Source organism: Gossypium hirsutum, chromosome D07, assembly GCF_007990345.1.
Source record: "Gossypium hirsutum isolate 1008001.06 chromosome D07, Gossypium_hirsutum_v2.1, whole genome shotgun sequence".
NCBI lineage: Eukaryota > Viridiplantae > Streptophyta > Magnoliopsida > Malvales > Malvaceae > Gossypium > Gossypium hirsutum.
The window spans coordinates 49,018,787-49,044,440 of record NC_053443.1 but is presented as its reverse complement, the minus strand read 5'-3'; the positions used below and the strand labels follow the sequence as shown (position 1 = coordinate 49,044,440).

Genomic DNA, 25,654 nt, shown 5'->3' with positions numbered 1-25,654 from the left:
TGCATTTATATCTTCTCTATCTTTAACACATGTAATATATTTCAAAATTTGCAATTCATCCATAATTCCCTAATAATCCTTATCATATACTTCATATATTATTTTTGTATAATTTATAATTTAGTTATCAGCAAAATATTTCGTGTAGCACTATAATATACTTTTAATAGTACATATAACATAATATACATCATCGACATGTATTATAAGACATTTATTCATACCTTTATGAGTTCCAATTTATCATAATCAACTTTCTACTCATATACTTGAGTATTGCTTTCAATATTATAGGAATTAGCTAAGTTGAAAAGCATCTCTATCTATAAGTAAAACAAATCTCATTAGGGTCGGGAGATATCACGCTATCACAGGTTATATAATGTCATGTATTTCCAAAATTCACATATGCTACATTCGGTCCGAGAATTGACTAAACCATAGCTCTGATACCAATAAATGTAACACCCCTAACCCATATCCATCTCTAGATTAGGGTTATAGAGCATTACCAGAGTTTACAAATTAATTTACAGACATTTCATTTTATTAAGCATTCATATTTATAACTAATCAAAATCAAAACATTAATGAGCTAACATTGAATAATTTTCATAATTTCCTAACATGCACAAATTCAACATTCAAGTTAGTTCAATAATTTTCATGTATCAATAATATCAATACTTCATCAATTATCATACAATAAACATCCAAATCATTTTCACACCAATAAAAATATATTTCAAGCATCTCAAAATATAATTCAAGTTACACAAACTTACCAGGCTAAATTACAGAAATAACAAAATTTAGGGATATTTTGGTAATTTTTTATTTTCCTTAAATTTCATCCAATCTTGATATAAATTAATATTTCATTCAATTTATTAATTTAAATAATAAAAAAAATTATTTCATGCAATTTGGTTACTTTTTGACATTTTTACAAATTTACCCCTAAAATATTACTTTTATTCAATTTAGTCCCTAAACCTAAAACATGCAAATTAGCCATTTTAATAAAAACTCATGCTAGTTGAATAATCATATATTTTCCTCCCCTTCCTCTCCATTCCACATCCTTAATGTATATAACATGCCTATATGTAATATTATCTATAATTTCACTATTTATTTATTTGTTAATTCAAAGCTGTCCACTTGAGTCATTGTCATAAAATTATTTATATCTTGAGCTACGAAACTCTGAATTGAGATTCGTTAATTTTTTAAGAAACTATACTCACATATATTTTTACTATAACATTTTCAGAATTTTTGGTTTATCCATTAAGTATAGTTTATTCTTTAAAGTCACCTCTGTTCTGCTATCTGACAGTTTCGCCCTTCTTCACTAAAAATTAATTATCTCCTCTTATGGGATTCGGATGATGTTTCTGTTTATTTCTCTTGAAAGTAGACTCATTCAGAATTTTAAACCTATAAATTTAAACTCCTAATTATTTTTTTCACTTTTTGATGATTTTCCAAAATCAGAATAGAGGAACCCAAAATCATTCTGATCTTGTCTCACAAAATTTATTATATCTCATGATTTACAACTCCATTGCTTACACCGTTTCCTCTATGAGAAACTAGACTCGGTAAGATTTAATTTAATTTTTTTTCATCCTCTAATTAGATTTCCACAATTTATGATGATTTTTCAAAGTTAGCCTACTGCTGCTGTCCCTAACTGTTTTAGTGCAAGATGTTAATTACTAAGTTTATAACTCCCTTTCTCTATAATATTTCCCATCACTTTCTAATATATTAAAAAAATAAGACCTTATATAAGAAAAATCTACTATAACATCATTTACATGCTTTTTCAATAATATCAAACTTAAAAATATATTGAAATCTTGATGTTCTTACCTTAACCTATTAGTTTCAACATTTAACTTGATTTTCTCTCTCCTCCAGCTTCTTTTTCTTGAATCTAACTTGATATTCTAGCTCCCTATAGTCTCCTTGTTATCTTTATCTCTTGATGGATATGGAAATTCTTTTGATTTCTAGGTGAAAATGGTGAGTATTTGGTGAAAGGACCAAATTGTAAAGAAAAGAACGTTTCTTTCTTTTGTTTTCTCTTCATACGTTGGAATGCATGGGAGAAGATGATGATTCTTCATCTTTCCTTCCATATATATATATAGTAAATAAAATAATAATAAAATAATAAAATGCAATTTAAAAATCAAATTAAAATATTAATAAACTAATATTTATTTATTTAATCTAAAATATCTCCAACATCATCATTATTTTCTAGATTTCTCTTTCTTCTAAGTGACCATTTTTCCCTTTAGATCTTTTAAAATTTCATCCTTGAGTCATCAATTAATTTGGTAAAATTACAATTTAGCCCCTCAAAATTCTTCACCTTTTCAATTTGGTCCTAATTCATCCATTTCCCTTAGTTTCTATATTATTCCACCTTTAAAATATTTACACTATTGGTCCTTCAACTTTTTTGTATTTACGCTTTAACCCCTCAAATTTTGAGTATTTACTCTTGGGCAACAAAACCTTTCTCACTTTTACGATTTAATCCTTTCTTGAGTTAATATGTCATAATATACTTCCCAATGTTGATATAACTTAAAAATTACCCCTTTTATCTCTTTATTTCCTTATTTTACTAGATCAAGGATATTATCTTTTTTTTACTGTATAATTTTCGGGGTATTACACAACGGCGCCAACAACTTGACCACCTCTGGACGTACTAATGTCTGGAGTGTGAATACTGCAATAATATAGGATGAAAAGACGGTACCCGTAAGTATATGGGTCGAGTTGGAATATAGTTTTTACAATGAAGTAGTTGAGTCAGTATGCTCCTTTTTGGGATATCTTCAGGGGTATGTCATGACACCCAGTCAATGTCGCGACATTGAAGGCAGTTTTGTACTTTCCCTATTCTGGTCTCTACGATACAACATCGGACCTCCCGTGTTGCGACATAGCATCTAGTACTGGCCTAAAATGCCTTCTAATGGTCCCCTGCACACTTAAAGATTACATTAGCTCTCCCTTAGGCCTCATTCAGCCCTTAAGGTCAATAAAAGACACAATTCGTACATCTTATTGAATAGAAATAAAAAAAATGAAACTTAACTAAAATGTAATGAAAATACTTGTATTCAAGCTCATTAAGTGTGAGAACTAGTTTAATTTGCTACAATGAATTACGACAGATCACTTTGATACACGATCTATGACACTAGACCATTAATAGGGTAAAGAATGTTTAAACACATATATTTACATTATCACAAATCATAGTTTCATATAATACTCATTTATACCATGCTGATCTCAATTAAATTCATAATATTTCATATCATCATATACAAATCAAATCATGAGACAATAAGGATTCTTACCTCAAACAATCTAGTCTGAAACAAGATATATATATATTTAATTCAAATCATGAAAGTACAAACTGTATTAGTTACTCGCCTACAACTTTCATCTTTCCTTTACCTCGAGATGACCAAATTTTGTCCTTAGCTACATTCAACAATTCAATAATAAAAAGGACATTACTTTCCATCCAAACACAACATATTTTGCATTTTATTCATTTTAGCCCTTATATCTGAAATGTTCATATTTTTTGGTAATATAGAATCATAATCTAATTTCATATTCATTCATTAGGAACCTTAAACTTCTAATCTATAGCATAGTTTCTTAACAACTTTCAATTTATTCAGTTAAGTCTCTAATGTTAAAGATAACTACACCTTAATTCTAATTATATGTATATATAATGTGACTAAATATCCACACATCGTAATTACACATAATAAGACTTGGATTTGGTTTCTCAAATACCAAAAACCTCCACCTTGACCAACCACACCAAGGCCTCATTACAATTTAGATAAATTTTTTAAAAAGTTTTGATAATTTTTTAATTTCAAATTGAAATTAACTTTTGAACCATACAGTTAATTTTAATCAAGATAATTTCACATTTAGTAAATGTACTTTCATAAATATTCAATGTTGTAGTTGTACTTTGAATATGTTCTGTAACATCTCGATTTAGAGCTTAGTCGGAACAGTGGTTTTGGGAACACAAATTCGATGAGGAAAAATTTATTTTTACTATATTTTTATGGCCTACAATTTCACAGAAAGATTTCATGAAAATTTTGTTCAAAAATTTTGACGTTTGGGCACTCAATTTAGTCAAAAGGACTAAATTGTAAAAAGTACAAAATTAAGTTTTATTGGTTAAAGGTACTTAATTGCTATGGAATTATAAACTAGGTGTCCTTGTATGGTAATTAGACCATTAGTTAGTGATGGACAAAAAATGGACATGAGATAAGTGAAATAGGATTTTTTAAGTAAGGGTATTTTAGTCATTTAGAAATTAAATGAATTAAAAAGGGAAAATAAGACCAAAATAGTGTCCATCTTCTCCATGCTTGGCCGAATATCTCTAAGACTCCATAGCTAGGGTTTTGGTCACTTTCAAGCTTGATTATCTAGAAGAACGAAATTTGGAGCTAGATCGGGGAAAGAAAAAAAGTTGAGGACTAAAGTGTTAGATTTGATCACATTTTTGTACCGAGGTAAGTTTACGGTAAATAAATGCAATATTTTGATAATTATTATTAATGCTATTATTTTTAAGCAATTATGTATTTATTTTATGAAAATATCTAATGTTGACTCAAGTATGAGATGACAGAGAATCAGTGATAAAAGCCCCGTTGAAACTTTGGGAATGTAATGGATACAAATGTCATGACATTTGGGTAAAGAGGTCCCATGTAAGACCATATCTGGGACATGGCATTGGCACCGAGATGAGAGGTCCCATGTAAGACCATGTTTGGGACATGGCGTTGGCACCGAGATGAGAAGTCCCATGTAAGACCATGTCTGGGATATGGCATTGGCACCGAGATGAGAGAGGTCCCCTGTAAGACCATGTTTGAGACATGGCTTGGGCACCGATATGAGAACTCCCATGTAAGACCATATCTGGGATATGGCATTGGCAGTTCAGGAAACATCCCATGTAAGACCATGTCTGGGACATGGTTTTGGCATGTTATTATCAGAAAAGAGACCTAAGTATCCTTATTATTCCAATGTGACTCAACGGGCTAGAAAACAAATTATGTTCTATGAAAGTTCAAGTAAAAGTATAATTAGCAACTTCAGGTGAGTTATAAGAGTTAAGAGCATATTATGTTATCAGTGAGAACTAATATTTCAGCAAGAGAAGAGTAAGTTGTAATCTTAAGCTATCTAAGTAGGTAAGTAAGTAAAGAAGTAAATGAGAGTAAGTAAAGAGAAAACTTAAGAACATGATATTTGCATATCATTATTTATGTTAAATGATGTCATTTATTTATTTGTAAACTTACTAAGCTTTATGCTTACTTCTTTTATTTCTTTTTCTTTCATATAGTATTATCAAGCATAGTTGGGATCTTGAAGACGTTAGAGAGTGTTCACACTATCAACCACCACAACTCGGTATTTTAAGACGATAAATGTTTTGAGTTATGGCATGTATAAAGACTTGTTCATTTCGATTGTATATTCTCAAGATATGACCAAAAGATGATATGTAAATGCTTGATGATGAATATTTATTAAAATGGCTAAGTATGAAGGTGTTTATGGTTATAAATGTCTAGGGGATGAATTATACATAGAAATCATGAAAGAGTAAAAATTGGTTGTGAATCAGTTTTGAGATAGCAATAGTGACATGATTTTGAAAAAACACCAAGGATAGTAGAAAATGAATTAGAGGGTGGATGATATATAGAATTGAAGCTTATTGAGTCTATTTTCATTGAAAAATAACGGTGTAGACAAAAAAATTATATATTCTAAGATATTTGCATTTTAGTTAGACAAGGTCAAAGTGATTTTTAGAATCCCCTATTCTAAATTTGGAAAATCATTAAAAATTGTACAAAAATATTTATGAGTTGTAATTTATATTTATAGATTCCTTATTGAGTCTATTTTCTTTAGAAATAAATGAGAACACTATATGAAGTCTGTAAAATGAGATAATTGAATTTTAGTAACGAGAGGTCAGGATAGTCCATCAGTGAAATAGGGGAGATTTTAACTAATAAACTGTACTAATTGGCTGAACCAAAAATTTTGAAAAATTTATGGTAAAAAGATATATGAGTCTAGCTTCAGTAAAAATTTACAGATCTAAATTTCAAGTTTTTTAGCTCGAGTTATAATTAATTTAGTAACTATTACGCAGGTGGACAGACTTATTATGAACAGTAAATTAACTTTTAAAACTAAACTTTTATGCCCCAAACTTTTAAGTTAAGTCAAGTAACGCCTCATGCTCGACTCCGGCAAGGGCCTCGGGTAAAGGTTGTTAGATGTTCGATGTGGTATTTGAACTGTTAATATGTATTTTATGATGATACATGTGCTTTTATAAAATGTCTAATGTGGCACCTAACTATACATATGTGTTTTATTATGGTACTTGGTGTTAACATGGTTAGTGAATTGCTAAACCATCAACAAAATTCAAAACATAGAATTTTTCCTTCAAAACATTAAGTCTACATGGATAATACAACATTATTTGAATAATTAAAAAAAATTAAATTTAAAAAACAAGTTACATAACCTAAAACTTCATCTTTCATTTCTTCGAAGAATTTTTCATTTGAAATAGTATTTTTAATTTATGTTTATATAATATTTTTATTATACATAAAAAGTACAAGTACTTTGATGTAAATTTAGTATTAACTTAATTTTTTATTAATTATATGTTTACCTATTTGTTTTTTGTAATTTCATTTAATATTTTGTTTTATTTAGTTTTTTTTACATAACATTATATTATTCATGTGGATTTAATGATTTGAAAACATTTCTACATAACGAATTTCCATTGGTTAATTTAACAATTGACTAAGGTTATTAACTCTAAGTATCATAATAGCACATATTAATAGTTTATGTACCATATAAGATCTTTTATAAGAGTATAGATACAAAATGTGATATTATCTCGTTGTAAATCAATTAGTTATGTGGTTGACCTTCGGTCATTATTATTTGTGAAAATATCTTTAATTCAAGCGTGTTTCACAACTACCTTTTCTATATAACTTTCCAATCATCTAGCTTTAATTTGAAGCCATATATAAAAATTAAAAAAAGAAGATAATAAAAAGACACGCAACCTGTAAAGAAAAAGCTATATGAATTTGCAAATATACTGATAAAACATGTTCCCATTCCATCAACATTTATTTACATAGACAAATATACTCATAGTCAGTTTTCACTTGTTTCCATGGAGAAGTACTCAGTAATAATTCTCATAACCATCCTTCAGTCATCCATTTTTATTGCATCAGAGCAGCCTGAATACATTCCAAGAGATAATATCACGCTGAATTGTGGAGCTCCAATCGACTTATTAGCTAATGCTGGCAGATCTTGGGCAGTAGACAACAACTCAAAATTTGGACCTTTCGAATCACCCCACAACAAATCGCAAGCTACGAAGCTGATATTCAAGACGGTTTTGAAACCGTGCCTTATATGACAGCCCGAGTTTCCTGTTCCAAATTCAAATACACTTTCCCTGTTACTTCAGGCTAGAAATTCATTCGTCTCTACTTCCATCCGGTGTCCTATGAACAATATGGTAGATCCAAGGCCTTTTTCTCTGTCAAAGTTGGTTCTTTCACTTTCCTAAAAAATTTAAGTGCTTCCCTTGTTGCAGATTCAAAGGGGGAGATATTGGTTTTCCAGAGAAATCTGTTTGAACATGAAAGATAATGAGGTGTTGGATCTTGTTTTCACTCCATCTTCTAGTGCTTCTAACGATACTTACGCTTTCAACAATGGAATCGAGAACGTGTCGATGCCTACCAATCTTTACTACACACTGCCTGACTCAACGTATGTACCTTTCGTTGGCCAGAATTATCCATTCCTCGTTAAGAATGACACGATAATTGAGATGGCGTATCGATTGAATGTTGGGGCCAAACCCATTTCCCACAAGGATGATACTGGCCTTTTTCGAAATTCATCCAATGACTATTTTTACATGACAAAAAATAATTATGTCACTGTCAACACCTCCATGCTAATCAACTACACAATGATTCCGAGATACACGGCACCGGAGATGGTTTATCAGACTACACAGGCAATGGGGCCTAGCCTTGCGTACAACGAGAAGCATAACTTATCATGGAGATTGCCCATGGGTTCGGGATTTAGGTATATGGTGAGGCTTCATTTTTGTGAACCACAAGATCTGGTAAACTCTCTGGGAGACCAAAAGTTTAAGGTCTTTATAAACAGTCAGACGGCTAAACAAAACGCTGATGTGATTGTGTGGACTGTGCAAGGCAAAGTTTCGATATTTAAGGATTATGTCGTGTTAGTATCAAAGGAGTACATCACCATTCATGCAAAGTACTATGATGTAATCTTAAATGGGATTCAAGTGTTCAAATTAAGCAACTCTAATGGCAATTTGGGCAAACCAAACCTAGAACTACAGGTCCACAACCACCTTCGGATTCGTCCAATTCTGCAGGTGAAAAATCCAAGAAGAGAAGCTTGCTAATTGCTGATGTCGGATGTGCGGCTGGTTTGATTGCCATAATTTCTTTACTGGTTTGCATGGCTATTCGGCTGCAAATAAAGGGAACAAGTTTGCTTTGCTGGTGGATAAATCGAAATGAAGGGAGATCGAGATCGTGATCGTGTTGATGCCTACCAATCTTTACTTACGATTTCATCAATGGAATTGAGATCGTGTCGATGCCTACCGATCTGTACTAAACACCGCCTGACTCAACGTACGTACCTTTCATTGGTCAGAATTATCCATTCCTCGTTGAGAATGATACGGTACTTGAGATGGCGTATCGATTGAATGTTGAGGGCAAACCCATTTCCCTCAAGGATGATACTGGCCTTTTCCGGCTTTCGTCCGATGACTATTTTTACATGACAAAAAATAATTATGTCACTGTCAACACCTCCATGCTAATCAACTACACAATTATTCTGAGATACACGGCACCGGAGATGGTTTATCAGACTACACAGACAATGGGGCCTAGCCTTGCGTACAACGAGAAGCATAACTTATCATGGAGATTGCCCATGGGTTCGGGATTTAGGTATATGGTGAGGCTTCATTTTTGTGAACGACAAGATCTGGTAAACTCTCTGGGAGACCAAAAGTTGAAGGTCTTTATAAACAGTCAGACGGCTAAACAAAACGCTGATGTGATTGTGTGGACTGTGCAAGGCAAAGTTCTGATATTTAAGGATTATGTCGTGTTAGTATCAAAGGAGTACATCACCATTCATGCAAATTACTATGATGTAATCTTAAATGGGATTGAAGTGTTCAAATTAAGCAACTCTGATGACAATTTGGGCAAACTAAACCTAGAACTACAGGTGGCTCCACGACCACCTTCGTATTCGTCCAATTCTGCAGGTGAAAAATCCAAGAAGAGAAGCTTGCTAATTGCTGATGTCAGATGTGCGGCTGGTTTGATTGCCATAATTTCTTTACTAGTTTGCATGGCTGTTCGGCTGTAAAGAAAGGGAACAAGTTTGCTTTCCTGGTGGATAAATCGAAACGAAGGGAAATCCACAAGGACATCACTATTACCAGATGAACTATGCTGCCATTTTTCACTGGATGAGATCAAAGCTACTACCAACAATTTCCTTGATGATTTAGTTGTTGGGAAAGGTGGATTTGGGTAAGTATACAAAGGTTTCATGGATGAAGGTGAAAAGATAGTTGCAATCAAGCGCCTGAATCCAGAATCCAATCAAGGTATTTGTTGAGGATGGACTGCAATGCAATAGGTAACCATGAAGTAGACCAGCAGTAGCAGACCAGCATTCGAGCAGAACCAGAAGCTGCTTGTTTGATTTTGTTTATTTTGATCCTTTTGTAAAGTTATCAAGTTGATATGTAACTTGATTTCTAGAGTTAGTAGGATTTGAATATGATGGATGTAATAGTTGATTTATTTCAGCTTTTAACTTGTATTATTTTAGTTGGCAACTTGCCAAATTGGTGGGAGGAGTTACAAGTTTAGGTAACTGACATTCTATCTTTTTAACACTTTATATTTTCAAATAAAATGAAAAAGTTAATGTATTCCATTCAGTTACATGCCATTGTTCTGAGTTTTTTAGTTTTTGTTTTCTTGTTTTACTTTGCGGTTTATATGCTGATGCCCTTTGTTGCTTAGTTGTTGTTGCCATTGTTTCAACAAATGGTAATCAAAGCCTCTAGTCTTTGAGGACCTCTGTTGGTTAAGTCTTTTGTTTTTAAAACAAACTAAAAAAATCGAGTTTGTCAAGCCTGTTTCAGCAGCATGAGCTTTGCACCTCCTCCAAAACTAGTTTTTGCTAGAGAAAACTACCACATTTGGGTAGTTAAAATGAAAACTTACCTCCAAGCACTTGATCTGTGGAGTGTAGTTGAGAATGATGTCGAGCCACCACCATTGAGAGCAAATCCAACCATTGCTCAGATCAGGCAACATAGTGAGGAGCGATCCAAGAAGCACAAAGCCATGGTCTGCCTATAGAATAGTGTGTCTGATGTGATCTTCACTCGTATCATGGACTGTGACTCACCTAAGCAAGCATGGAATAGGCTGAAAAAGGAGTTCATGGGATCAGATAAGACTAGGCAGCAACAAGTTATCTACCTTTGAAAGGAATTTGAAAATTTGAAAATGAAAGAGTCAGGAACTATCAAGCAATATTCTAATAGGATCATGGCTACTGTCAACAACATCAGACTCCTTGGAGCAGATTTCAGTGACAACAGGTTTGTTGAGAAAGTGATTACCACTCTTCCTGAGAGGTTTGAGTTAAAAATCTCCTCACTGGAGGACTCGAGGGATCTTACAACCATTTCTTTGTCTGAGTTGGTTAACTCACTTTATGCTCTTGAGCAGAGGAGGGCTAGCAGGCAGGAGGAGAATCCTGAGGGTGCATTTCAAGCAAAGGTCAGAGAAGGCTCTAGCTCAATTCAGAAAGCTAAGAAGCCTTGGTTTGAAAAGATGGATAGATCAAAGAAAGATGCAGGCAAAAGAATGTTTCCACATTGCATTCACTGTAAGAAGACTAATCACTTGCAGAAATACTGCTGGAATAGACCAGATATCCAATGTAAAAGTTGCAAGCATTATGGCCATCATGAGAAGATTTGTAGAAATCAAGAAAAGGCACAAGCACAACCAATACAAGCCAAGACTGCTGAGGATATTCTGGCTCAGGAGGAGCATGTCTTCATTGCCTCATGCTTTGCAGTCAACAGCAAATGTAGCTGGCTTGTGGATAGTAGCTACTCACATTACATGTCAGCAGATGAAAACTTGTTCAAGGACCTTGATAGGAGCTATGCCTCGAAGGTCAGGATTGGCAAGAGGAACTTGATTGAAGCTAAGGGCAGAGGTGATGTTGTGATCAACACTAGTTCAGGTAACAAGGTTATTTCAGATGTACTCTATGTGCCTAAAATAGATTAGAACCTACTTTGTGTAGATCAGTTGGTTAAGAAAGGCTATTCTCTAGTTTTCAAGAATGATTCTTGTCTCATTAGTGATGTTCATGGTAGAGAGATCGTCTCAGTACCTATGGCAGATAAGTACTTCATGCTGGATGTAAGTAAGCTTAAGAGAAAGGCCTACACAAGCTTAACTGACAGTACTGATCTATGGCATAAAAGGTTTGGCCATGTCAACTTCAGGTCACTAGATTTGCTACACAAAATGAATTTGACTGAAGACATGGCCAAAGTTGAAGTCAGTGAGTCTGTTTGTGAAGTGTGCCAGCTTGGTAAACAAGCTAGGTTGCCTTTTCTAGTTAACCAAGCATGGAGGGCTCGAGAAAGGCTTGAGTTGGTGCACTTAGATGTCTGTAGAACAATGAAGACCCCTTCATTGAATGACAGTAAGTATTTTATATTGTTTATAGATGATCTGACCAGATTTTGTTGGGTTTATTTTATGAAACAGAAGTCAGAAGTGTTTGAAGTTTTTGGAAAATTCAAGGCTTTGGCAGAAAATCAACCAGGCTACAGGATCAAGGCTTTGAGAATAGACAATGGCTCTGAATACTTGTTTGAAGGATTTCAGAAGCTATGTTAGCAAGCTGGGATTCATCATTAGTTGACCACAGTGTACACTCCTCAACAAAATGGAGTGTGTGAGAGGAAGAACAGAATAGTGATGAATATGGCCAGGTGTTTGTTGTTTCAAAGCAAGCTTCCAAGCATTTTTTGGGCTGAAGGTGTCAACACCTCAGTGTACTTGCTCAATAGGTTGCCAACACATGCTGTAAAGGATAAGACCTTTTTGAAGCATGGTATGGTCTTAAACCAATTGTTTCTCACTTGAAAATATTTGGCTGCATGTGTTATGTACTTGTACCTGCAGAAAGAAGAACCAAACTTGAGAAGAGGTCAGGTCCAGGTATATTTTTTGGTTACAGTAGCTGCAAAAAGGGCTACAAAGTATTTGATCCCTCAACCAAGAAGATTTTGGTAAGTAGGGAGGTCAAATTTGATGAAGGAAGGTTTTGGAGTCTAAATGGCTCTGGCACAAGTCAGTTTGAAGAAGGGCAGATTGACAGCAATCTAAAATTGGCAGAAAATGAAGTCAGTAATGCCAATGTAGATGATACTCCTGTGAGAGGGACCAGGACCATTGCTGATATCTACCAGAGATGCAATGTAGCCATTATTGAGCGTTCGAGCTATGAAGAAGCTGCAAGAAGCAAAAGCTGAAAGAAGGCCATGGAGGTTGAAATTGACATGATCCACAAAAATGACACTTGGGATCTGGTAGACAGGCCTGATCAAAATAAGGTCATAGGTTTCAAGTGGGTTTTGAGAGCCAAGTTCAATGCTGATGGCTCTTTGAACAAGAACAAGGCAAGGCTTGTGGTGAAAGGGTACAGTCAATAGTTTGGCATTGATTTTGAGGAGACAATTGCTCTAGTGGCAAGGCTGGACACTATAAAGCTTCTGTTTGCCTTGGCTACACAGAAGCAATGGAGGGTCCATCAACTTGATGTTAAGTCAGCTTTCCTGAATGGTCTTCTCAAGGAAGAAATTTATGTTGAACAACTTGATAGCTTTAAAGTCCAAGGAAAAGAGGACAAGGTTTATAAGCTGAAGAAGGCACTCTATGGACTGAAACAAGCTTTTCGAGCCTGGTATGGCAGGATAGATGCTTACCTATCTAGGCTTAATTTCGAGAAAAGCTTGAGTGAGCCAACTTTGTTTGTAAAGAAGTCTAAAGATGAGACTTTGTTGATTGTCTCAATATATGTGGATGATCTGTTAGTGACTGGAAGCAGGGTCGATTTGATCCAGGAATTCAAAGAAAAAATGCAAGAGATGTTTGATATGACAGACTTGGGAATCATGACTTGCTTCCTTGGTATGGAAGTAAAACAGTCTGACCAAGGCATATTTATCAGGCAGCATGCATTTGCCTTGAAAATTCTCACTAAATTTCACATGGAAAACTACAAACAAATGAGCACACCATTAGCTATAGGAGAGAAACTGACTAGCTTTGGAAATCAGGAAAAGGTTGATAAAGGGAGTATAGTAGCTTGATTGGTTGTTTGCTCTACTTGACAGCAACCAGACCTAACCTTATGCATGCAGTAACCCTACTGTCTAGATTCATGCACAGTTGCAATATTACTCATTTGAAGGCGGCTAAGAGGATACTCAGGTATGTCAAAGGTACTTTGAAGTTTGGAGTAATGTTAAAGAGAGGAAATGAGCTAAAATTAACTGACAGTACTTCAAGCTACTTCTTTACACTTGGTTTTGGAGTATTCTATTGCAGCTCAAAGAAGCAACAAACTATTGCTCAGTCAACAGCTGAAGCTGAATACAAAGCAGCAACTACAGTAGTGAGTCAAGCTATTTGGCTTAGGAAGTTGCTAAATGATTTAAATGAAGAGCAACTTGAGCCTACTGAAACTAAGGCAGACAACCAGTCAACAATTTCCGTCTCCAAAAATCTTGTTTTTCATGGAAAAACCAAACATTTTAAACTTAAGTTTTATTTTGTTCGAGAGGCTGTACAATCCAAAGAAGTATGTCTTATACATTGCATCTTACAAGACCAATTGGCTGACATTTTGACAAAGCCTCTTGGGATAACCAGGTTTGAATTCTTAAGAGATTTGATTGGTGTTTGTTGCCTATAGTCCAAGGAGGAGTGTTGAGCATAGACTGCAATGCAACAGGTAACCATGAAGCAGACCAGCAGCAGCAGACCAACATTCGAGTAGGACCAGAAGCTGCTTGTTTGATTTTGTTTATTTTGATACTTTTGTAAAGTTATCAAGTTGATATGTAACTTCATTTCTAGAGTTAGTAGGATTTGAATATGGTGCATGTAATAGCTAATTTATTTCAGCTTTTAACTTGTATTATTTTAGTTAGCAACTTGCCAAATTGGTGGGAGGAGTTACAAGTTTAGGTAACCTACATTCTATCTTTGTAACACTTTATATTTTCAAATGAAATGAAAAAGTTAAGGTATTCCATTCAGTTACATGCCATTGTTCTGAGTTTTTCAGTTTTTGTTTTCTTGTTTTAGTTTGCAATTTATGTGCTTATGCTCTTTGTTGCTTAGTTGCTACTGCCATTGTTTCAACAGTATTTGAGAGTTCTTAACAGAGATTGAGATGTTGTCTTAGCTCTGCCATGTTCATTTGTTGTCCTTAATCGGATACTGCAATGAGAAACGAGAGATGATTCTGGTGTATGATTTTATGCGTAATCGGACTCTTTCGGATCATCTTTACGGTTCTAGCTTTAACTATGATCCTCTCAAATGGAAGCAAAGGCTTGAGATTTGCAAGGGAGCTGCAACTGGATTGAACTATCTTCATACAGAAGTGAAGCATACTGTTATCCACCGTGATGTCAAGACAAGCAACATTCTACTAGATGATAAGTTTACTGCCAAGGTTTCAGATTTTGGGTTGTCGAAAGAAGACCCTAAAGACGAGATGCTCATAATCGGGATAAAGGGCACCCGCGGCTACATGGACCCGGAGTATGATCGGGGTCATAAATTAACTGAAAAATCAGATGTATATGCATTTGGTGTTGTGTTATTTGAAGTGTTATGTGCAAGAAAAGCTGTGAATATGAAATTGCCCGAAACTCAAATGAGCCTGGCATATTAGGCCAAACAATGCACTATAGATGGGACACTGTACAAGGTTATTGATCCATATTTGGTTGGAAAGATAGCACCAGAGTGTTTTAAGGTGTTTGTCAAAATTGCAGAAAGTTGTATAGCAGAGGTGGGAATCGATAGGCCATCAATGAATGACGTGATGGAAAGGTTGGGGTTTGCTATAGAGTTGCAAAAGGCTGCTGATACCGAGATGTCGAAGATGGACTCGACAAGTGAATGTAGCTACCCGGATATAGTATTCCCAGTTACTCGGGACATGGACTTCAACGATGAATCAGTGGTGGATTCGGAGTTGGATTCGAATGTATGCAGATGAGTGGGGTTATTAGGTTCAGATACTACTGGACTGACTTATCCTACTATTGATTCAAGGACATCAATGTACACCTTTTCCAGCACCAACAACAATACAAAAAGCATAGGAAATTAGAAAATAAAAATTGGAGACTTCATGCAGCCAAAGGCTATATCTCTTAATTTTGTTTCTTTTTGCTAATTAGTAAATTAGGTTTGTTGAACTAGTTTCATGCTTTAGTCTTAGTCATCTCTATTAAGGGTTTGCATTTGATGTATTAGTAATGTGTAAAATTGGTGGTTGTTTCAATGCTGGAATAGTCTCTTACCTTGTTCAAGTACAAATCACTTAGCCATTGGTTGCCTTTTGATTTTGAAAAGAAAAAGAAAAAGATGCATGCATTTTAGAAAATTATCACTTAATATTCATTTTCGAATAATATTACTTGATAATATATATTTTAATTAAATATTGTAATTTCTTATAGGAAGGATTTTATAACTTTTAAATCAAAAGATCTAAATGGTTTAGATTAAATTTAAAACATTTTATGAAACCTTTCCGCTTTTGGCTTCCTTGTTTACTCTCCATCATAAATTTTTTTATGCTATCTTTCTCTTTGATAAATCAAAGGGTAAACCTTACTTCTCATCTTTGCTTTTTGTTCTTTCATTGGTATCTTTCAATTTTTTTTTCATCTTTCATTTTATTACTTTCCAAATTTTTAAGAAATAATTGTAATCTAAATATATTAATGTCTATCTACAGTATACAACGTTATAGATTGAATTACATCAACGATTGACATTAATGTCTATCTATAATATGAGAGTCCTATGGGTTTTAAAATATACTTATTTATCCCTTAGGATTTATATTAATTACCATGGTAACTTTAGTTTTACTAGTTTCACTAGGCCACTAACGCTTCAAGTAGATGGGCTTCTCTTTGTGTTCCACAAATCTAGCTATTTTAAGTGGGTCAAAAGAGCCTCATTTAATTAGTTGACCTCCATGGGACGTTTTGTTTGTAATGGTCACGGGCTTTAATCTACAGCTCGTGACACTAGTCCATTAATAGGGTGAAGTACATTTAGGAGTGTTCAAACGGTTAGCCAAACTCAACTAGTATTAACTGATTTAACTGAATATTTTAATACTTTAACCGTTAAAAATCAATTTTTTTCAAAATAAATTAACCGATTCGAAATATTTCTATTAATTTGGTCGGTTAACTGAATTGACTGAAATTTATATGTTTTTTATTTTTTTGGTTAAAAGAAGTATTAAAAAAAACTTTGATAATGTTCAGTTGACTGAATTATATGAATTAAAACAAGTATACTACATATAATTTGTATAATTAATCATTGAATTCGGTTAATTCGGTTAATTACCCAATTTCAAACCGAATTAATCGATAATCGAACTTCTAAAAACTCATTAACCGACATCCGACCGAATTAGATTGGTTAACCAACCGATTAATTAAATTAGATCGGTTCAGTCGGTTAATTCGATTTTAACTGAAATTTGAACACCACTAAATATATTTACATTATCACAAATAGTAGATTCATATAATACTCACTTATACCATGCTAATCTTAATTTAATTCATAACATTTCATATGATCATATACAAACCAAATCATGAGACAATTAGTATTCTTACCTCAAACATTCTAGTTTGTAACAAGACATATATATTAAATTCAAATCATGAAAGTACAAAACATATTAGTTACTCGTCTACTGTAATAGCCTATTTTTTAGTGGTGTCAGAAACGATGGTTTCGAGGCCACCAAATATGACGAGTAAGTTTGTAAATATTATTATTTAATATTTATGAGTCAAATATGGTTTTAAAAAAGTTTTCGATTTGATTATAAGCGATTTATTAAGTTCAAGTGGTAAGACTTTAAGGTTAAATGGTTCTATAAAATGAGGTATCGAGGCCTCATTTCTATAAACCGAGCTGTAAATATTTTTATAAATATTTACAGAGTGTCATTAAGGTGGTTTAAAGTTTCGTTGAAAAATTTTAACGTTTCGATAGTTAATTAATTAAAAATGACCAAATTGTAAAAGTTGAAAAATTAATCGATATTTGATGTGAGTGATTAAATGGCTTAATGAATGAAAGTATATGGACTAATATGGTAAATATACCATATTACATATGAGTGGGAGGTCGGCTTTGTCTTATTATGAAAATATGTATGTTTTATTAATTAAAAATAAACCAAATTAAAAGGTAAATAATTAAAGTAAAAGATGTCATCTTTTTCTTTTTATGTTTTTCCGAATTTGAGAAAGGAGAAAGCCATTATTGTACCTTCAAGCTTCGACCAAGCTTCATAGGTTGCATATTAAGATTGGGTAGAAAATCGAGAAAAATAGAAAATTATCAAAATGCCTCTAAACTTTGGTATTTTTGCAATTTAGCCAAGTAAGTTCATATCAACTATATTTTATATAATTTTGATTAAAGTGAATGTTAATATGTGATTATATTGTGATTAAATCAATATATATGTTAGTATGCAATTTACCGTGTTATGAAACGATGTAAATTCAACGACATATGACGACTACCGTGCCCCGTTTGAACCTTAGGAATTCATAGGATAAAAATGACATGTCATTAGAGTTTACACGATTAGGATTCTGGTCTTTAACATCCTACCGATGGCTGAGGACCGGCATGTGTTACGGATACTCCATAGCTCGTGTGAGTAGTATCGTGTAGCTACGTTCCGACCCACAGCTCGTGTGAGTTGGCCCATTTTCACAATTCGTGTAAGCATACATGTACAGGAATTAGCAGATTACAATTTTATGAGTTAGCACAATATGTATGAGCTATCCCGGGTATCCAATGGTATTCTAAATGGTTCAACGAACATTATTCAAATAAGAAATGGTAATAAAATTATATGTATTATGACATGTACATATATGAACATCTTTGATATGATGATACATGGAAATTATGTAAGTTGAGATGAGTAATAAATTCAAGTGTTAAATGTTGAGAATAACTGGTTATCAATGTTAAATTTATATGAAATATGTTCAAGTATGCTAACATGTATTGTTTTTTGATGCTTAGGCATATGCCAAGCTATTGGTTGAATGGTATTATGTTAACTTATAAGTTATGCATTGAAATGGTAATTACTCAAATACAAATATGCTTGTGTTCATGAAAGAGTGGTAAGGTTTAAATTATGTAATTTCTTATGAAATGGTTTATCATGTGATTAATTCCAAAAGAGCTATGTTTAAATGCACTAGCTTGTGGTTCTGGTTGATAAATAGTTGAATGTTAGTTAATGAGTTTGGCATGTATATGTCATTTTGGGTGATGTAGCCTTGGTACATTTTGTGCCTTATTGATATGTGTTAAATTGATAATGTGTTAAAGCATGTTTGAATGGCCAAAGTGATATATGATGATTTGACTCGAGATATGATATGCTTAAATGAGGTTATTTGGTATAGGTAATGTAGTTGATATATATGGCTTAAGGTTTTAAATGTTAAATGGTAAATTTGGTACTTTTGGTACGAATTGATAGGTAAATAAAGTGGTAAGTTTTGGCATAAAATTAGTGATAAGTTGGTTGAACTTTTGGCTAAACTATGCATATGGTTATACAAGTTTGATTGAGGTGCCTTTTTAGGGATATTGGTTGTATGCATATGTATCTTATTTGGATAGCTTGATGTTGCATGATTTGTGCACTTTGGGATGCTTGATTATATATGCGAAATTGGTTGTAAGCGTGTGCATGTTTGGGTGAGAAAACTAGCTTGGAAATAGCCTACTTTTTGTCCACATGACCAGAGACACAGGCGTATGTGTCAGCCATGTGTGACACACGGCCAGGCGATATAGCCGTGTGTCCCCTATAACTTACAAAGGGTTGCAAGTCAGGCAGTTACACGGCCTGGCACACGGGAGTGTGGCTTGGCCATGTGACCCAAGTCAGAAAGTTACACGGGCATAGACACGAGTTGGGACACGGTCATGTGTCCCTATTTCGAATGCCCACACGACCGTGTGACCCCTACTGTTTTGAAAAATTTTCATCCTTTTTTGAAAAATTCTATATGTTTTCGATTTAGTCCCAACTTGTTTCTAATGTGTTTTTAGTGGCCTCGAGGGCTCGTATAAGGGACGGTATGCATGTTATTAATTGGTTCTGCTATGATTAATTATATGAATTAAAATGTTTAATTTTTTTTGTTTTGAAATTTAAAGTCTAGTAATACTCCGTAACCCTATTCTGACGATGGATAAGGGTTAGAGATGTTACATTTACAAATTTCGTCTTTCCTTTATCTTGAGATGGATTGATGGTTTCTTTAGCTACATTCGATAATTCAATTATGAAAATTATACTAGTTTCCACCCAAACACAAAAAAATTTATAATCAAATATATTTTACATTTTATTCATTTTAGCCCTTGTGTCTGAAATGTTCATACTTTTCAATATTTAATATAGAATCATAATCTAATTTCATATTCTTTCATCACAGACCATCTACTTCTAATCTATAGCATAATTTCTTAACAGCTTTTAATTTATTCAATTTAGTCCCTAATGTCAAAGTTAACTAAACCTTTAATTTTAAGCTAATTCCACTCTATTCTAATATAGTATTAGTAAAATCTAGTTCAACAACTAAATTTCTATCAATTTCAAGCCTAATTTCGTCATTATTAACTAATGGCAACTAAACTTGCAGATTGAATAATCAAATGCTTTGGCATGACTTAATTGGCTTAGATGATTAAAATTCTATAAAAAAAAAACATCTAGGAAAACCTCTCTTACCTTAGCTAATTTAAATCATTTAAAAAAAAAAGCTTGAAAGGTTTTTCTTCTTCTTCTCTGGGCATGGACGACACAATTCTAAAGAATAATATGTTCATCTTATTCTCTTTCCCACTTGTTTTGTTTTTTTACTCGCAATTAAAGATAATTAAGCTTACTTAATTATCTAACATTTGATAATAATCATTAATTAACATGCTTAAAAATGGATGGAAATGATTGTGCTCATCCACTTTCTCATAAAAATTTAATGGTTAAATAATCATTAGGTCCTTTGATTAATTGCCAATTAGGCCTTCAAGTATTTTTAAAATTAAAATTTTATAACGATGAGACTTTTATAATTTAGTCCTTAAACTTTAATTAACAATTTTTTTGAGTTAATTTCTGAACTTTTATTTAATATATTTTGTACTAACATTGTAAATCCTTCTATTTATATTTTTATTGACTCGGTTTACGGAATTAAATTCTAAAACTACATTTATTTGACACTGTCTAAAATCGAATCATTACAACAAAATTGTAATCTAAGTATCTAGTTCGATAAAGAAAAAATTAATTACCTAACCAAAGTAAATGGTATAATTTGAAGGCTTGTTATTAAATTAAACCTAGTTAAAATGATCAAATGCATCGTTTAATAGATCAAGTTGCTGGCTTCGTTTAAGTAGTAGTAGTTTTTGAAAGTTTTATTTTTACAAATATAATATATTCACAACAATAATATAAATATAAATAATAGTTTGAGCAACTAGAATCAAAATAGTATAAAACACGATGGGCAAAAAATTGAAAAGAATTGGACAAAACTCATACATAGCATCACACATAATGTGACTAAATACCCACACTTCATAATTTCACATAAGACTTGGACTTGATTTCTGAAATACCAATAACCTCCACCTTGACCAACCACACCAAGGTCTCATTGCAATTTAGATAAAAATTTAAAAAAATTTTGATAGTTTCTTTTAAATTTAAGTTGATTTTAACTTTTGAACCGTGCATTTAATTTTGATCGAAATGATATCATATCTAGTACATGTACTTTTATAAATGTTCAATGTAGTACATGTACTTTAAAAATATCTAATGAGGTATTTGAACTATTAATATGTATTTTATTATGATATGTGTACTTTCATAAAATGTCCAATGTGGTACATGAACTATCAATATGTGTTTTATTATGGTACCTGATGTTAACATCGCTAGTGAATTGCTAAACCATAAAAAAAAATCTGATTCCTTCAAATCATTAAATCCACATGAATAATATAATATTATGTGAATAATTAAAAAATAATAAATTAAATTAAAAAACAAATCTAAACATATGATTAATAAAAAAGAAGTAAATGGCTTACATAAGTCAAATTTCATCTTCTCCATTTAAGTATACGGTCATGTTCTTGAAAGAGTTTTTCATTTGAAATAGTATTTTTAATTTATGTTTAAATAATATTTTTATTATACATAAAAAGAATAAGTACTTTCATGTAAGTTTAGTATTCACTTCTTTTTTTATTAATCATATGCTTATTTATTTTTAATTTAATTTAAATTTTTATTTGATTTTTCACATAACGTTATATTATTCATGTGGACTTAATAATTGAAAAAAAAAGTCTACATGTCGAATTTTCATTGGTTAATTTAACAATTCATTACGATTGTTAATACCAATATAATAATAAAACATATTAATAGTTCAATACCAAATTAGACATTTTCAAAGTACCTATATCACATTAGACATTTTATAAAAATATAGGTACCATATACCACATTATCCTATTTTAAATGAATTAGTTAACTGGTTGACCTTCGGTCAATCTTATTTGTGAAAATATCTTTAATTCAAACCAGTTTCGCGACTACCTTTTCTATATAACTTTCCAATCATCTAGCTTTAATTTGAAGCAATATATATGGATACATTAAAAAAGAAAAGATAAAAGAAAGACTCGTAACCTGTAAAGAAAAAGCTGTATGAATTTGCAAATATACTGATAAAACATGTTCCCATTCCATCGACATATATTTACATAGACAAACATACTCATAGTCAGTTTTCACTTGTTTCCATGGAGAAGTACTCGGTAATATTTCTCATAACCATCCTTCAGGCAACCATTTTTGTTGCATCAGAGCAGCCTGCATACGTTCCAACAGATAATATCACCCTGAATTGTGGAGCTCCAACCGACTTATTAGCTAATGATGGCAGATATTGGGCAGCAGACAAGACCTCAAATTTTGGACCTTTCGAATCATCCCACAACAAATCGCAAGCCTACGAAGCTGATACTCAAGACGGTTCCGAAACCGTGCCTTATATGACGGCCCGAGTTTCCCGTTCCGAATTCAAGTACACTTTCCCTGTTACTTCAGGCCAGAAATTCGTTCGTCTCTACTTCCATCCTGCGTCCTATGAAGAAAACGACAGATCCAAGGCCTTTTTCTCTGTCAAAGCTGGTTCTGTCACTTTGCTAAAAAATTTCAGTGCTTCCCTTGTTGCAGATTCAAAGGGGAGAAATTGGTTTTTCAGAGAATTCTGTTTGAACGTGGAAGATAATGAGGTGTTGGACCTTGTTTTCACTCCATCTCGTAGTGCTTCAAACGATACTTACGCTTTCATCAATGGAATCGAGATCGTGTCGATGCCTACCAATCTTTACTACACACCGCCTGACTCAACGTATGTACCTCTCGTTGGTCAGAATTATCCATTCCCCGTTGAGAATGACACCGCACTTGAGATGGCGTATCGATTGAATGTTGGTGGCCAATCCATTTCGCCCAACGATGATACTGGCCTTTTCATGCTTTGGTCCGATGACTATTTGTACATGTCAGAAAATAGCTATTTCACTATGAACAACTCCGTGCCAATCAACTACACAATGATTCCGAGATATACGGCACCGGAGATGGTTTATCGGACTGCACGGACAATGGGGCCTAGTCTTGCGTACAACGAGAAGCATAACTTATCATGGAGATTGCCCGTGGGTTCGAGATTCAGCTATATGGTGAGGCTTCATTTCTGTGAACAACAAGATCCAGTAAACTCTCCGGGAGACCGGAAGTTTAAGGTCTTTATAAACAGTCAGACGGCTGAACAAATCGCTGATGTGATTATGTGGACTGTGCAAGGCAGAGTTCCGATATTTAAGGATTATGTCGTGTTAGTATCAAAGGAGTACATCACCATAGATTTGCATCCTATTAGTGCAAAGTACTATGATGTCATCTTAAATGGGATTGAAATGTTCAAATTAAGCAACTCCGATGGCAATTTGGGCGAACCAAACCCAGAACTACAGGTGGCTCCACCACCACCTTCGGATTCGTCCAATTCTGCAGGTGAAAAATCCAAGAAGAGAAGCTTGCTAATTGCTGGTGTCGGATGTGCGGCTGGTTTGATTGCCATAATTTCTTTACTGGTTTGCATGGTTGTTCAGCGGCAAAGAAAGGGAACAAGTTGGCTTTGCTGGTGGGTAAAACAAAACGAAGGGAAATCCAGAAGGACCTCACCGTTACCAGATGAACTATGCCGCCATTTTTCACTGGATGAGATCAAAGCTGCTACCAACAATTTCCATGATGATTTAGTTGTTGGGAAAGGTGGGTTTGGGAAAGTATACAAAGGTTTCATGGATGACGGTGAAAAGATAGTTGCAATCAAGCGCCTGAATCGAGAATCCAGTCAAGGTATTCGAGAGTTCTTAACAGAGATTGAGATGTTGTCTCAGCTCCGCCATGTTCGTTTGGTGTCCTTAATCGGATACTGCAATGAGAAACGAGAGATGATTCTGGTGTATGATTTTATGCGTAATGGGACTCTCTCGGATCATCTTTACGGTACTAGCTTTGCCTATGATCCTCTCACATGGAAACAAAGGCTTGAGATTTGCAAGGGAGCTGCAACTGGATTGAACTATCTTCATACAGAAGTGAGGCATACTGTATCCACCGTGATGTCAAGACAAGCAACATTATCCTAGATGATAAGTTTATTGCCAAGGTTTCGGATTTTGGGTTGTCGAAAGAAGACCGCAAAGACAAGGTGATCATAACTGGAATAAAGGGCGCCCGCGGCTACATGGACCCGGAGTATGCTCGGGGTCATAAATTAACCGAAAAATCAGATGTATATGCATTTGGTGTTGTGTTATTTGAAGTGTTATGTGCAAGAAAAGCTGTGAATACGAAATTGCCCGAAACTCAAATGAGCCTGGCACATTGGGCCAAACAGTGCATTGCAGATGGGACACTGTACAAGGTTATTGATCCATATTTGATTGGAAAGATAGCTCCAGAGTGTTTTAAGGTGTTTGTCGAAATTGCAGAAAGTTGCATAGCAGAGGTGGGAACCGATAGGCCATCAATGAATGATGTGTTGGAAAGGTTGGGGTTTGCTATAGAGTTGCAAAAGGCTGCTGATGCCGAGATGTCGAAGACGGATCCCGCAAGTGAATGTAGATACCCCGATGTAGTGTTCCCAGTTGCTCGCGACGTGGACTTCGACGATGAATCAAAAGTGGATTCGGAGTTGGATTCGAATGTATGCAGAGTAGGGTTATTAGATTCAGATACTACTGGACTGAGTAATCCTACTATTGATCCAAGCACATCAGTGGACACCTTCTCCAGCACCACCAACATAAAAAGCATAGGAAATTAGAAAATCAAAATTGGAGACTTCACGCGGCCAAAAGGCTATATCCCTTAATTTCTTTTCTTTTTGCTAATTAGTAAATTAGGTTTGTTGAACTAGCTTCATGCTTTAGTCTTCGGGATCTCTATTAAGGGTTTGTTTCGATGTATTAGCAATGTGATTGGTGTTTGTTTCAATGCAGGAAGACTAAATGTAATTTGCTTTTGTTTGTCTCTTTAACCTTGTTCAAGTGCAAATCACCTAACCATAGACGATAAGAAAGAGCCATTGGTTGCCTTTTGCTTTTGAAAAGAAAAAGAAATCCATGCATGCATTTTCGAATAATATCACATAATAGTAAGTATTTAAATTAAATAATGCCATTTTTTATAGGGTTGGATCTACTTACATTATTTGAATTGTTAACTACAAACATTAGATCAAACTATAATAGATTGAACTTTTCTATAAAATTTCGGAACTTTTTTATCTCAAGAATGTATAAAAGTAAATATATATCAAATATAACCACTCTAAAAACAAATTACCTAA

At 33.7% G+C, this 25,654-nt stretch overlaps 1 protein-coding gene and 2 pseudogenes across 1 annotated transcript; all 3 read left to right on the top strand.

Annotated features, from left to right (window-relative positions):
• Positions 1-7,336: 7,336 nt before the first annotated feature.
• Positions 7,337-8,629, top strand: LOC107956273 (receptor-like protein kinase FERONIA). The gene is made up of 3 exons (XM_016891983.2): positions 7,337-7,489; positions 7,595-7,726; positions 7,772-8,629. Exons 1-3 carry the CDS (start codon positions 7,337-7,339, stop codon positions 8,627-8,629), a joined length of 1,143 nt encoding a protein of 380 aa, XP_016747472.2.
• A 1,064-nt stretch (positions 8,630-9,693) lies between these two features.
• On the top strand, positions 9,694-15,603 carry LOC107956272 (receptor-like protein kinase FERONIA; annotated as a pseudogene).
• Positions 15,604-22,407: 6,804 nt separating this feature from the next.
• Positions 22,408-25,327, top strand: LOC107955095 (receptor-like protein kinase FERONIA; annotated as a pseudogene).
• Positions 25,328-25,654: the final 327 nt, after the last annotated feature.